Here is an 11,062-nt window from a genome sequence, read left to right on the forward strand (position 1 = left end):
GAGGAGTCCATCTGCAGCCGAAACACGATTTGCATGCATTTTATGCAAATACAGAAAGAAGTTAAAGAACTGAATTTTAAACATCATTTGTCAACTCCAGCCTGCATTCTTTTTGCAACACAGGAACCCATTTTATCACCGTCGCCGTCTAAGCCTGGTGTGCGTGAAAGCTCCTTCCCAAACCATACAAACCATCTCACCAAAATGATAAGTGGTCAGCTCACACTACCACGAGACGCTCAAGTCAGTCTCAACTGCTCTAGTTTGAAGTGTTACTCGAACTTGTCTTTTCAAAAAAGACTGATCACAAACGGTCTGTGAGTGTTACAACAATTTTTCTTCTACGGAAATAGCTGCAGTTTTGCTTCATTGCTAAACAGCAAGATACAGTCTTAAAAAAGAAAAAAAGACACGAACACAGGAATCCAAAGCTGGTGGTTATTTTTTACTTGAAGACTCTCTGAAACATTGAAAAAAGTATTGTTACAGTTAATTAATTCCTTCTGGAATTAAATTGGACACGCTCTGTCAAGGTGATGATATGGAAAGGGCAGTCCGACTCTTACAAAACTGATATTCAAGCATCATCAATACACACAAAGGACAGGCTCTGACGCACGTTTGTCACATTGCAACCTTCGCTCAGACTCAGTAAACATCTTTGGAATACAGATTTTAAAAAAAAGTATCAAGAAACTTAAATATTCACAGGACAAAACCATAACATTACTAAAAATACGAACAGTAAGATTTACAGAGATCAGCAAACACAAGCAGCCTATGGCTAATCAAAACAGAACTTGCAGGTTACACTAATCACAAGCGTAGGTCTGCCACACAGAGGCTGGATTCCAGCAACTCGGAACACTTAGGACTAAGAGGCGGTTTTGGAATTTGGTTACTTGCCTAAGGTAGGGAGGCAGTAAGAGAAGGTAGGTGTGCAGAAGGCAAAGGCAAGGTAAATTAGTGCTCGAAGTTCTTGTTAAACCAGGAGTCTAGAAGTACAGCAAAAAAAAAAAAAGGTTGGTTGTTCTTTTAAAATTAGAAGTTAGCCAAAAGTTATCAGTATATACTTTCTATATTGCACAAACAGTTTTAAAGCAACTGAAAGATTAGAAAACCCTGCATTTATAACAGCTACATTTAAATATATTCCGAGTGGAGTTAGCCCATATAGTTCAGCTTTTAAAACAATTTAACACTTTTTCCTAGAACAGCATACAGCATTTCCGTGTCCCCCGTCTTCTCAAGCCCTCTCCAAACTAACGAAATACACCATTTATCAAAGACAGTGCTACTAGGTCTCCTTAGTATATCACAGATTTATTGCTTTATTTTACTAGTGACAAAGGCTAAGATCTAAACTTTTAGAGAATTTAAGGCAATCCCACAAGACCAACACCTTAAGGGCATTTACGGCACACAGTGGTCTTTATTCAAACACCAGGAAAAGTTTGATATTTAAAAGTGACAGGAACACTCAGATTTTAACCAAAAGGACCCTTTCGAGCATCAGTTACTATCTTCCTAACACATAACCCAGCACTGAAGTCGTAAGTCATTCCAGAGCACCGATGTTCAGAAAAAGAAAACAGAAAGAAAAAGTCAAAGGAGGAAGTTCCAGGACATCTTAGGTAACAACTCATTCTCACTCATCTAAGAACTTGTTGGAAGATTCACTCAGGTATTTGGATAGCTGAATCACTTTTTTCCGTTCATAACAGGGAGAATGAATTATGACCTACCGGGTACACTTAAAACACAACTTAAAGCAGCATTCAAGACTGACAAAAACCATGGTGTATTCCTAACAGCTTTACAAGCTGATTCACCTGCAAGAGCTCTGAATATTGTCTTTCCCACTATTTCTTTCATATCCCACAGAGTTCGTTACGAGCTCCTTGTCTGATGCTCTGTCTTCTTAATAATCACTAGGAGAGCCTGGCTTTAGAGAGCCAGGCTGCAGTGAAAGTATCATCAAGAGCATTTCTATGTTTGCCGTCTTAATTACTCACGACCAAGTGTACTATTGACACAGATTTATCAACTGCCAGTCTTGCAAACCCACTCAGGTGATAAAAAAAAAAACTAAACCCAAACACAAACAAAAACCCCAAAACAAAACAAAAAAAACCCCAGAAAGAACAGGCTTGTCAAAAAAAAAAACCTAAGCGTGCTCAGCATTAGGCTAACCCTTCCTTTGCAAATACTTTGGAAATTAACTGAAAGAGCATGGAAAATTCTTTACAAGCGATGCAAGATAACACTGGTCCAATGCACATGTGCATTCTTTTTATTTCTATACAGAGTGAAAACAAATTCCATACAGAAAACAGCAGACTACAGTTTTTTAAAGAAAGAATTAGGGTATATTGTTTCAAGATGGTTTTGTGAAAACAGAAAAGATTACTTTCTGTAAAAGAAATGAAGAAGCAGTTATTTCAACTTCAGACCGGGTACAGCCTGACTGGATTTGCAGTAAAATTTGATTAAGCAGAAATTACTGATGATGTATTAAAAAAAAAAGCAGAGTCCTACTGCCATACAGCAGGATGAATGGATAGGATTTGGACTCAGCAGAGAACCCCGCATGTAAACTATTCCCATCTGAATCAGAGTCATTGGGACAAACGAGACTTCATGGTGCTACTTGTAAATTTTTTCTAGAGAAGAATTACCCCGCCAAGAAGCTCATGTAGTTTTCTACAGCCTTTTCTAAGAGAAATCAATGCAAATAGCAGGTTTCTGGTCAGCCAGAGAATCCACACTACACAGATTCTCTTGTAAGAGGTAACTTCCATCTGGGAGGATGGCAAAGACAAGCTCTCTAGCTTTTGTTCAGAGGGCAACTTCTGTTCCTCTAAAAGAAGACAGCAACTTTCATCTCTTTGGAAGCAGAAAGATTGAGGGGTCTGTAGCACTCATTGTCATAGCAGAAAGCAGGTTTTGTCACATAAAAAGCCTGGAACATGTCCCATAACTGAAGGGACTTCTCCCCTCAGCATTTCTTCAGAGCACAACTACATAGATTTATACTGAGAAACCTTTTTGAATGCTTCAACAGCAAACAGGTTAGTGCATTTTCCTTGCTAATGTTCCCTAATGCGACAAGTACACTGGTTTACATTCTGTTAAAAAAAAAATCCCTATAGAACAAGTCATTCAAGAAGCCACATAAATTATTTCTTGACACTTCTCTGCACACAGACAGGAGAAGTTTCAGCCATTTGCAACAGCATGTTTTAGTTTTGAATACCTGATACCAAAGATGCTTCCCCCGCCCCCCCTCTGAATTTGTGAAATGCATCAATATTACCATGACAGGAGTCATTCTTCTCTTCAAGCTGAAGGATTTGACATTTAGCTCCTTTTGAGTTGGTGACTCAAGCACTAATCCTGCATGCAAATAAAGCTAAGATTTATCCATTGTAGCAGCAGTGTTCACTGGGCGCTGCCTTACAGAATTCGGTGACGAGTTTCTGTTCGACACGTCTTTACCCTCCGTTTCATCATCTGAGATATCTTCCTCATCTGCTTCTTGCTCTTCATCCAGCTTTTTCAACAGCTGAGCTGACTCTGGAGCTAGCTTTCCTTAAGGAGAGAGGAAAACACACATACACAAATAAATACCATCACCATGTGAAATACACTTTTTTTAACATCACAGGCTAGCACAGAATTTTAATAAATTTAATCCAGGGAGCACTTTCCAGTATCAGTCACTTAAGTTGCCACCTTAGGTAGAGTTGTTGCTAGCATGAAGTTACCCACAGGTCAAGTATTAACAGATTACAGGCTACCTAGACAAGGTAATATAAAACTTCCTCCAGCTTTGAAAAAAAAGTGAGCCAGGTTCCTACAAATCATAAATCAGCATTCAGATCTTCTTGCATGACTTTTTAAGATTACCTTGAAAAATTCCAGAGACTAACCCCAAACTGAATCACTTACTATCCAGAGAGACGCAAATTCACCTTCAATCCTCACTTCCCCCCGAAAACTTTTGCAAACCCCCAGCTTAGCAACACTGAGAGCTCCACTCAAACCTTTTACCCTTATCTCCCTGAACATATGGAATTTCATATCTTGCAGGTATGAAAATGCTGTAAAAACATTTTTCTATCTCCTAAGAAAGTTTTTTAAAAATAGTTTAGCTTTAGCTAAATACAAAATACAAACCCACTAGAAACCCTAAGGGCAAACAGCTGCAGGTAAAGCAAAGCATCAATCACAAGTGTAAACTTCTACACTAAGTCTCATGTCCTGCAGACACAAGTTACATACCGATGTTTATTAAGTAAGATTTACCAAACAGCTTCACTGAATTAGAAGTAAACAGTGGGCTTACTTGAATGAGGGTACTGTGGCGGTCTGTGCCTTTTGGATGGACAGATACAGTCTGCTAAGAACACCATTATCTGAAACCAAAGAAAGACAAGTTTAAACCTCCAAACATCCTGCACATTAGAATCATAGAATCATTTAGGTTGGAAAAGACCTCTAAGATCATCGAGTCCAACCATTAACCTAACACCGCCAAATCCCTAAGTGCCACGTCTACACATCTTGTTAAATACCTCCAGGGATGGTGACTCAACCACTTCCCTGGGCAGCCTGTTCCAGTGCTTGATAAACCCTTGCAGTGAAGAAATTTTTCCTCGCGTCCCATCTAAACCTCCCCTGGCACAACTTGAGGCCATTTCCTCTCGTCCTATCGCTTGTTACTTCGGAGAAGAGACCGACCCCCACCTCACTACAACCTCCTTTCAGGGAGTTGTAGAGAGCGATGAGGTCTCCCCTCAGCCTCCTCTTCTCCAGGCTGAAGAACCCCAGTTCCCTCAGCCGCTCCTCAGACTTGTTCTCCAGACCCCTCACCAGCCTCGCTGCCCTTCTCTGGACACGCTCCAGCACCTCGACGTCCTTCTTGTAGTGAGGGGCCCAAAACTGAACACAGTATTCGAGGTGCGGCCTCACCAGTGCCGAGTACAGGGGCACGATCACTTCCCTGCTCCTGCTGGCCACACCATTTCTGATAGAGGCCAGGATGCCATTGGCCTTCTTGGCCACCTGGGCACACTGCCGGCTCATGTTCAGCCGGCTGTCGACCAACACCCCCAGGTCCTTTTCCGCCGGGCAGCTTTCCAGCCACTCTTCCCCAAGCCTGTAGCGCTGCATGGGATTGTTGTGGCCGAAGTGCAGGACCCGGCACTTGGCCTTGTTGAACCTCATACAGTTGGCCTGGGCCCATCGATCCAGCCTGTCCAGGTCCCTCTGCAGAGCCTTCCTACCCTCGAGCAGATCAACACTCCCGCCCAACTTGGTGTCGTCTGCAAATGGACTGAGGGTGAACTCGATCCCCTCATCCAGATCATTGATAAAGATATTGAACAAGACCGGCCCCAAAACTGAGCCCTGGGGAACACCGCTCGTGACCGGCCGCCAACTGGATTGAACTCCATTCACCACAACTCTCTGGGCCCGGCCGTCCAGCCAGTTTTTTACCCAGCGAAGAGTACGCCCGTCCAAGCCATGAGCAGCCAGTTTCTCCAGGAGAATGCTGTGGGAGACGGTGTCAAAGGCTTTACTAAAGTCTAGGTGGACAACATCCACAGCCTTTCCCACATCCACTAAGCAGGTCACCTTATCATAGAAGGAGATCAGGTGAGTCAAGCAGGACATGCCTTTCATAAACCCATGCTGACTGGGCCTGATCACCTGATTGTCCTATATGTGCCGCGTGATGGCACTCAGGATGATCTGCTCCACAACCTTCCCCAGCACCGAGGTCAGGCTGACAGGCCTGTAGTTCCCCGGATCCTCCTTCTGGCCCTTCCTGTAGACGGGTGTCACGTTTGCCAACCTCCAGTCAACTGGGACCTCCCCGGTTAGCCAGGACTGCTGATAAATGATGGAAAGTGGCTTGGTGAGCACCTCCGCCAGCTCCCTCAGTACCCTTGGGTGGATCCCATCCGGCCCCATAGACCTGTGTGTGTCCATGTGGTGAAGCAGGTCAATAACCATTTCCCCTTGGATTATGGGGGCTTCATTCTGCTCCCCGTCCCTGTCTTCCAGCTCAGGGGGCTGGGTACCCAGAGAACAACTGGTCTTACTATTAAAGACTGAAGCAAAGGCGGCTTAGTGTAATACACAGTAGTCATAAGCCCATCTGTTTCAAGTGCTTCACTTACAAGTCCCAGTATCAGTCCCGAGAATAGAGTCGCCAATGCAAAAACAGCGTATGAGCCCCAGACGGGTATTCCAACATTTTCTGTTAAATAACCATGGCAGTGCTGGAATAAAAGACAAGAGAATCATTTCAAGAATAGCTGAATATCATGAATACCATGTTAAGATAAAATAAAGTAGAGACCTAAGCACATACCCTGATCCACATCGACAACTGAAACAAAGCTGACATACTGCTCATCCTGAAACAAAGCAGAAAAAAGTAATGGAAAACATCTTTAAGCCAGTCACATAACCTGTATCTTCTGAATTGCCTGACTGGTCATTATTTAGTCCCATGTTGAACAACTTTCTGCTCGTGTCTGGTTTCCCTTCTAACTACTTTGATTTTTATCTTCTGTTTTGTCTTTTACTTCAATAAGCACTCATTTTCCATGAAGCTACCTTCAGTACCGACATCAGCTTGTATAATGTTCCACATATGGACAACTACGAATTCACAAACTTCCTTGACTTGGATCTGCTGACATAAGAATTTCAGTTACTTTTGTTTATGTTCTAAGTTATATTTGGACCAACAGCCTACGAGAAGCCAGCTGGAACTCTACTCAAGATATTAAGAATTAGGCACCTGGAGATTTTATTAAAACAAGAAATTAACCTATTAAAAAAATCAGGTTGTATAAGAACTGAGAGATCTTCAAACACTTAAGTCTAGCCGTATTTTACACGCAAGTGAAAAAGACCAGGCTATCTGCCACGTATATCCTGCCGATTCTGACATTTCCCTGTTATTGTGGAACTTCAGCATTAAGTATTCACTGTCTGTAAAGGAAAGGAGAGTTTGAAACATTAAGCCAACCTAAGTTGCTAATGAGTGGGCCGTAGAAGCAGCCCGCATACTGTTTCAGTACGCACAAAAAATGGAGCTGGTACTCTACGCTTCTAATAGAAAACTTATTAATCCTAAAATTAGTACCCCGTTTCACACATTCCTTGGTGCGGGCCAGTACTTTGTAGATCAACCACACAGTTTGAAGATTCAGATAGCATTGCGAGCAGACAAAGTAACAATGCTGAGCTTCCTAGAAGAGCCACAAAAAAAAAATGTGAAATTTCAGTCTAGCATAACACTTCATAAACCGACCGCTGCTACAGCACAGTACAGTTAGCACAGAGGCGTTTCAGCCATCATTGCTCTAACAGAAGAAAAACCACAAACAACTGGGCTCATTTGCCTCAACCAATGGCGTCCCCAACACGCTGTAATCACTCAGTTACCCAACTACTCTGAAACCACCACACAGCACATGCAGCCACAACTAAAAGCACTTCGAAGCCACAAAACTAGAAAGAATTCCAAAGAGCATGTTTCTTCTCAGACTACAGTCTCCCCACCTCACTCGTCCTTCAACAAAGCAGCCTTCGCCCTTCCAATCTGCTTTTGACTTTGCTACGGATACGTCTTCTTAAATGGCCGGCCCAGATCTTACAACGATGTTGCTACATTATTTTCCAGTTTTTATTGCTAATTTCCTAGAATTTAGCTGGGCAAAACATCTTTCTGCTGTATAACCAAAAGAAGAGCTTCAAGTGTCAGTAAGTTACCTACAAGAGTTCAGTAAAACAACACACCCACCTATAACTATTGAAGCCTTAAAGCAAACCTTGCTCGGGACATCTTTGCTGTGCTAGTGCACACAATCCTGCCACAGCTGACGAAGGAGGCACGACCACCCCCCCCCCCCATCACGTTCACATACTTCTTACCAGCACCGAGCTGCCGCACGAGCTGTTAACAAGGAGGCAGCACCAGGCGCGGCACACCTAAGGACCTGTCCCAGCACGTCCTTAAAGCGTGCATGTCTGACAACAAATTGTTATAAAAATCATACCAAAACTTACAGGAAAGAGGAAGGGCCAAACCATGATGAAACCGGCTCAATAGATTTCCATTCCTGGTCACTGATGAAATTTATGAAATCAGTTTTAGTTCTCGCACCCTGGTATCTCCTAAACTCTCCATCTTTACAGCTGCAAAACAAAAAAAGTCCTTTATTTCAGACAGCCCAAGCATGCACCATTTGCTTCCACTTAACATCTTCCCTCCCATCCCCTTGCTTTTTTTTTTTTCTTCAGTTTTACTTTGCTTTAGATGATATTGGCTCTAAAACGTTTTCCAAAAATCTTGACTACAAGTAATCTTGACTGCACGCGTATCTTGGCTAGCTTTAGGTTACGATTCCATAAAAAGATAATGATCTTCCTAACGCACTTGCCACACTACTGTATTAAGATCAACCTACAGAGAAAAGATTGCAAAACAGAAACACCTGTGAAAAGATAGAATAAATAAGGCCTGAAGGGAAAAGAAAAAGACACAACTGGCAGTACTGTAAGGCCACAGCAGGTCAAACAGTGGCTGTCTCTGTGTAAAGTAACTCACATTCTTAAAGAGAGTGGTAAATCTCATTCGTTTGCCCCCCCAAAAAGGAAAAAAAAAGTCCTCTCTCCTCCAAAAACCCTGCTCCATTGCATACTTACTGATAGATGGTAGGAAGAGCTGTTATGATAAATCGTCCGCTTAATCCTGTAAGAAAACAGTTATTTTCAGAATAGTAGAGCACTCTTATGTAAGAAAAGGCAAGAAATGTTATTATACACTGAAATAAAAACAGCTGCTCCCAGGTAGCAATCTTTAATTGTGATCAAACACAAACTTGTGCATATCAAAGTACTGCACACAGTCTAAAAGAAGAGCTCCTGGACAAAGAGCAAGAAAATTTCTCCATGGGGAAAAAAAGAGATGTCCGGAGATAACCGTTCTACTTGACTATTTTGGCTGTAGCTCTCCAGAGAGAGATGCTCTCTTCTTTTCCCACATGATCTGCAACCTCCGGTGCTTGCAGAAAATAATCCAAGCGAGGCAAGTTTCAAAAGTTCCTCTGTGACTTTGGCAGAGCAGTACTGGCACGGACAAGGTCGTTTTTACAAATCCCACGCAGACACGAGGGCAACTCAGAGAAGCGAGCTTCAGCTGAGGAAGACCTGACTGCCCGCGCTCCCTTTCGCCAGCAAAGGGAGGTACTGCTACAGGGGAGGCTGAAACCACTTTTTTTTTTTCTCTGTATGACGCTTAAAAAGTAAGGTCAAAAATCTCCTTGAAATCCCCCGAGCCACTTTCTAGAGAAACCTTCTTGTTTCCTCCATCTATTAAGAAAGACTGGACTGCTTAGTCTACGCACAGCAATCTGCCTTCAGAAGAGATCAGGAAAAGACCTTTATTATTCCTACCGATTCTGTGTATTTTCTAAAAGCACATACGCTTGCACCGAACGCCTTCCCCGAGCGCTCGGCAGCCCAAAGCCCCGGGGAGGGCGTTCGGAGCGCCCAGCCGCCCCCGCCAGACTCTCACCCGGCTGCTCCGTGACATCCACCTTGGCAATGTTCACTTCCAGGTCCTCGCCCCACTCGGCGAACTTCTCCCACTCGGGCTGCAGGTTCTGGCAGGCGGGGCACCAAGGGGCATAGCTGGGGGCAGCACAAGTCTGTCAGTAACGGGCACCGCTCGGTCCCCCGCGGCCTCACAGCGGGCCGCCGAGAGACACCCCCCCACCCCCGCCCCCCGGCAGCCCGAGCGACCCCCTCCCGACTCACAACTCCACCATCCACTCGCCCTGCAGCAGCTCCCGCCACATGCCGTCCGACAGCACCTTCACTGGGCTCCGCTTCCCCAGCGCGGCCGCGCCGGCCGCCAGCGCCAGGCACAGCAGGGCGCACAGCCGACCGCCGGCCGCCATCTTGCCCCGCCGCGCGCGCTTCCGCCTTCCCGCGACGGCGAGCGAGAAGGGGAGGGCGGGGTCCACCGGCCCGCGCGCCCCTGCGTGCGTCACTGCTGGCACCGCCCCCACGCCTTGGCGCATGCGCCCCTCGCCCCTCCGGGGCGCACCGCGCGCGCGCGGAAAGGCGCGTTCCGCGGCCGCTTGTTCGGGCGGGGCAGGGAAGGCCTGGGGGCGGGCTCAGGGTGCGCGGCAGCCTATAGAGCGTCGAGTTGGGGTGGGGGGGGCTCGTGGACACGGGGCTCGGCCAATGGGGAGCGGCCGGTTCCTCCCCCGCCGCCTCACAGGGCGCCGCCCCCCCCCCCGCCGCCGCGTTCCTCACAGGCGGTGTGGGGCGGCCGGGCAGGGCGTCGGGGCGGCCGGGGCAGCCTTGCCGGCTCCCTTCTGTGGCAAGCCCCGCTCCCAGCGTCACCCCGGGGACATGGAGGAGAGCCAGTGCTTCCCCCTGCTGCTGTGCAGGGCGTGGCATCTCCGCAGGGAGCCCAGCCCCTCAGCTGGACAGCGAGGGGGCCCGCGCCGGCTGCTCGCCCTGGTGCGCGCTTCTTCCCCCGCCTCCTCTCGCACCCTGACAGCGAACAGGTGAACAGGAACAAAACCAGCCACAGCAAATACTCCAGCTGTGCTATCTCCCGATGCCCTGTTTCCTGCCCGAGGAATGGGAGGGAGCTCTGGGCGCTCGGGGCAGACGGCGGCCCACAGTGAGGGGAGGAAACTGCCGTACGGGGTCACAGGGAGAACAGGTTTCCCTCACTGCAAGCCCTGCTTCCCTCTCCCGCATCTTTAGTTACTTATGGCGGAGAGTAACTTCGTACTTGAGTACTTAGTTCTCAAGCAAAAGTCAGGAAAAAGGTCACTGGTAACGAGCAGACGAATCCCACGTCTTTTCACAGCAGTCTATCAACACCTTAACCTTTTCAAAGGAAGGAACCTCTCTTTTTCATACACACAGAGTTTCTCTGCCATGAAGTTTTCTCCAGCTCTTGGTCAGGAGCAGCTGCGATAACGTCACCTTCCCTTCTCTGCCTGGATCGCTTCTT

The 11,062-nt window shown here is 46.2% G+C and overlaps 1 protein-coding gene across 2 annotated transcripts; it reads right to left on the reverse strand.

Moving 5' to 3' along the window:
• Positions 1-424: 424 nt before the first annotated feature.
• On the reverse strand, positions 425-9,986 carry TMX1 (thioredoxin related transmembrane protein 1). Of its 2 annotated transcripts, XR_012995972.1 has the most exons (9): positions 9,844-9,986; positions 9,602-9,717; positions 8,731-8,776; positions 8,092-8,220; positions 6,383-6,428; positions 6,189-6,290; positions 4,349-4,418; positions 3,317-3,591; positions 425-995 (listed from the first exon to the last, which is right to left on the reverse strand). XR_012995972.1 is itself a non-coding variant. In XM_076345771.1 (8 exons), the coding sequence occupies exons 1-8, from the start codon at positions 9,984-9,986 to the stop codon at positions 3,413-3,415; spliced, it is 831 nt and encodes a 276-aa protein (XP_076201886.1). In that variant the 3' UTR covers positions 425-3,412. The 2 variants fall into 2 exon arrangements, 1 of the variants encoding a protein (XP_076201886.1); XM_076345771.1 differs by having other exon boundaries at positions 425-3,591.
• Between the last annotated feature and the right edge of the window lie 1,076 nt (positions 9,987-11,062).

The sequence above is a fragment of the Aptenodytes patagonicus genome, chromosome 7 (assembly GCF_965638725.1).
Source record: "Aptenodytes patagonicus chromosome 7, bAptPat1.pri.cur, whole genome shotgun sequence".
NCBI classification, from domain to species: domain Eukaryota; kingdom Metazoa; phylum Chordata; class Aves; order Sphenisciformes; family Spheniscidae; genus Aptenodytes; species Aptenodytes patagonicus.

Excerpts from the sequence above, each read along its gene's own strand:
- TMX1 (XM_076345771.1), bottom strand. The coding sequence starts at position 9,986 with ATGGCGGCCGGCGGTCGGCTGTGCGCCCTGCTGTGCCTGGCGCTGGCG. Across the intron at positions 9,718-9,843 it reads GGCGAGTGGATGGTGGAGTT|CTATGCCCCTTGGTGCCCCG; the intron begins GTGAGTCGGGAG and ends TGCTGCCCCCAG. Across the intron at positions 8,777-9,601 it reads GGATGTCACGGAGCAGCCGG|GATTAAGCGGACGATTTATC; the intron begins GTGAGAGTCTGG and ends GTTTTCTTACAG.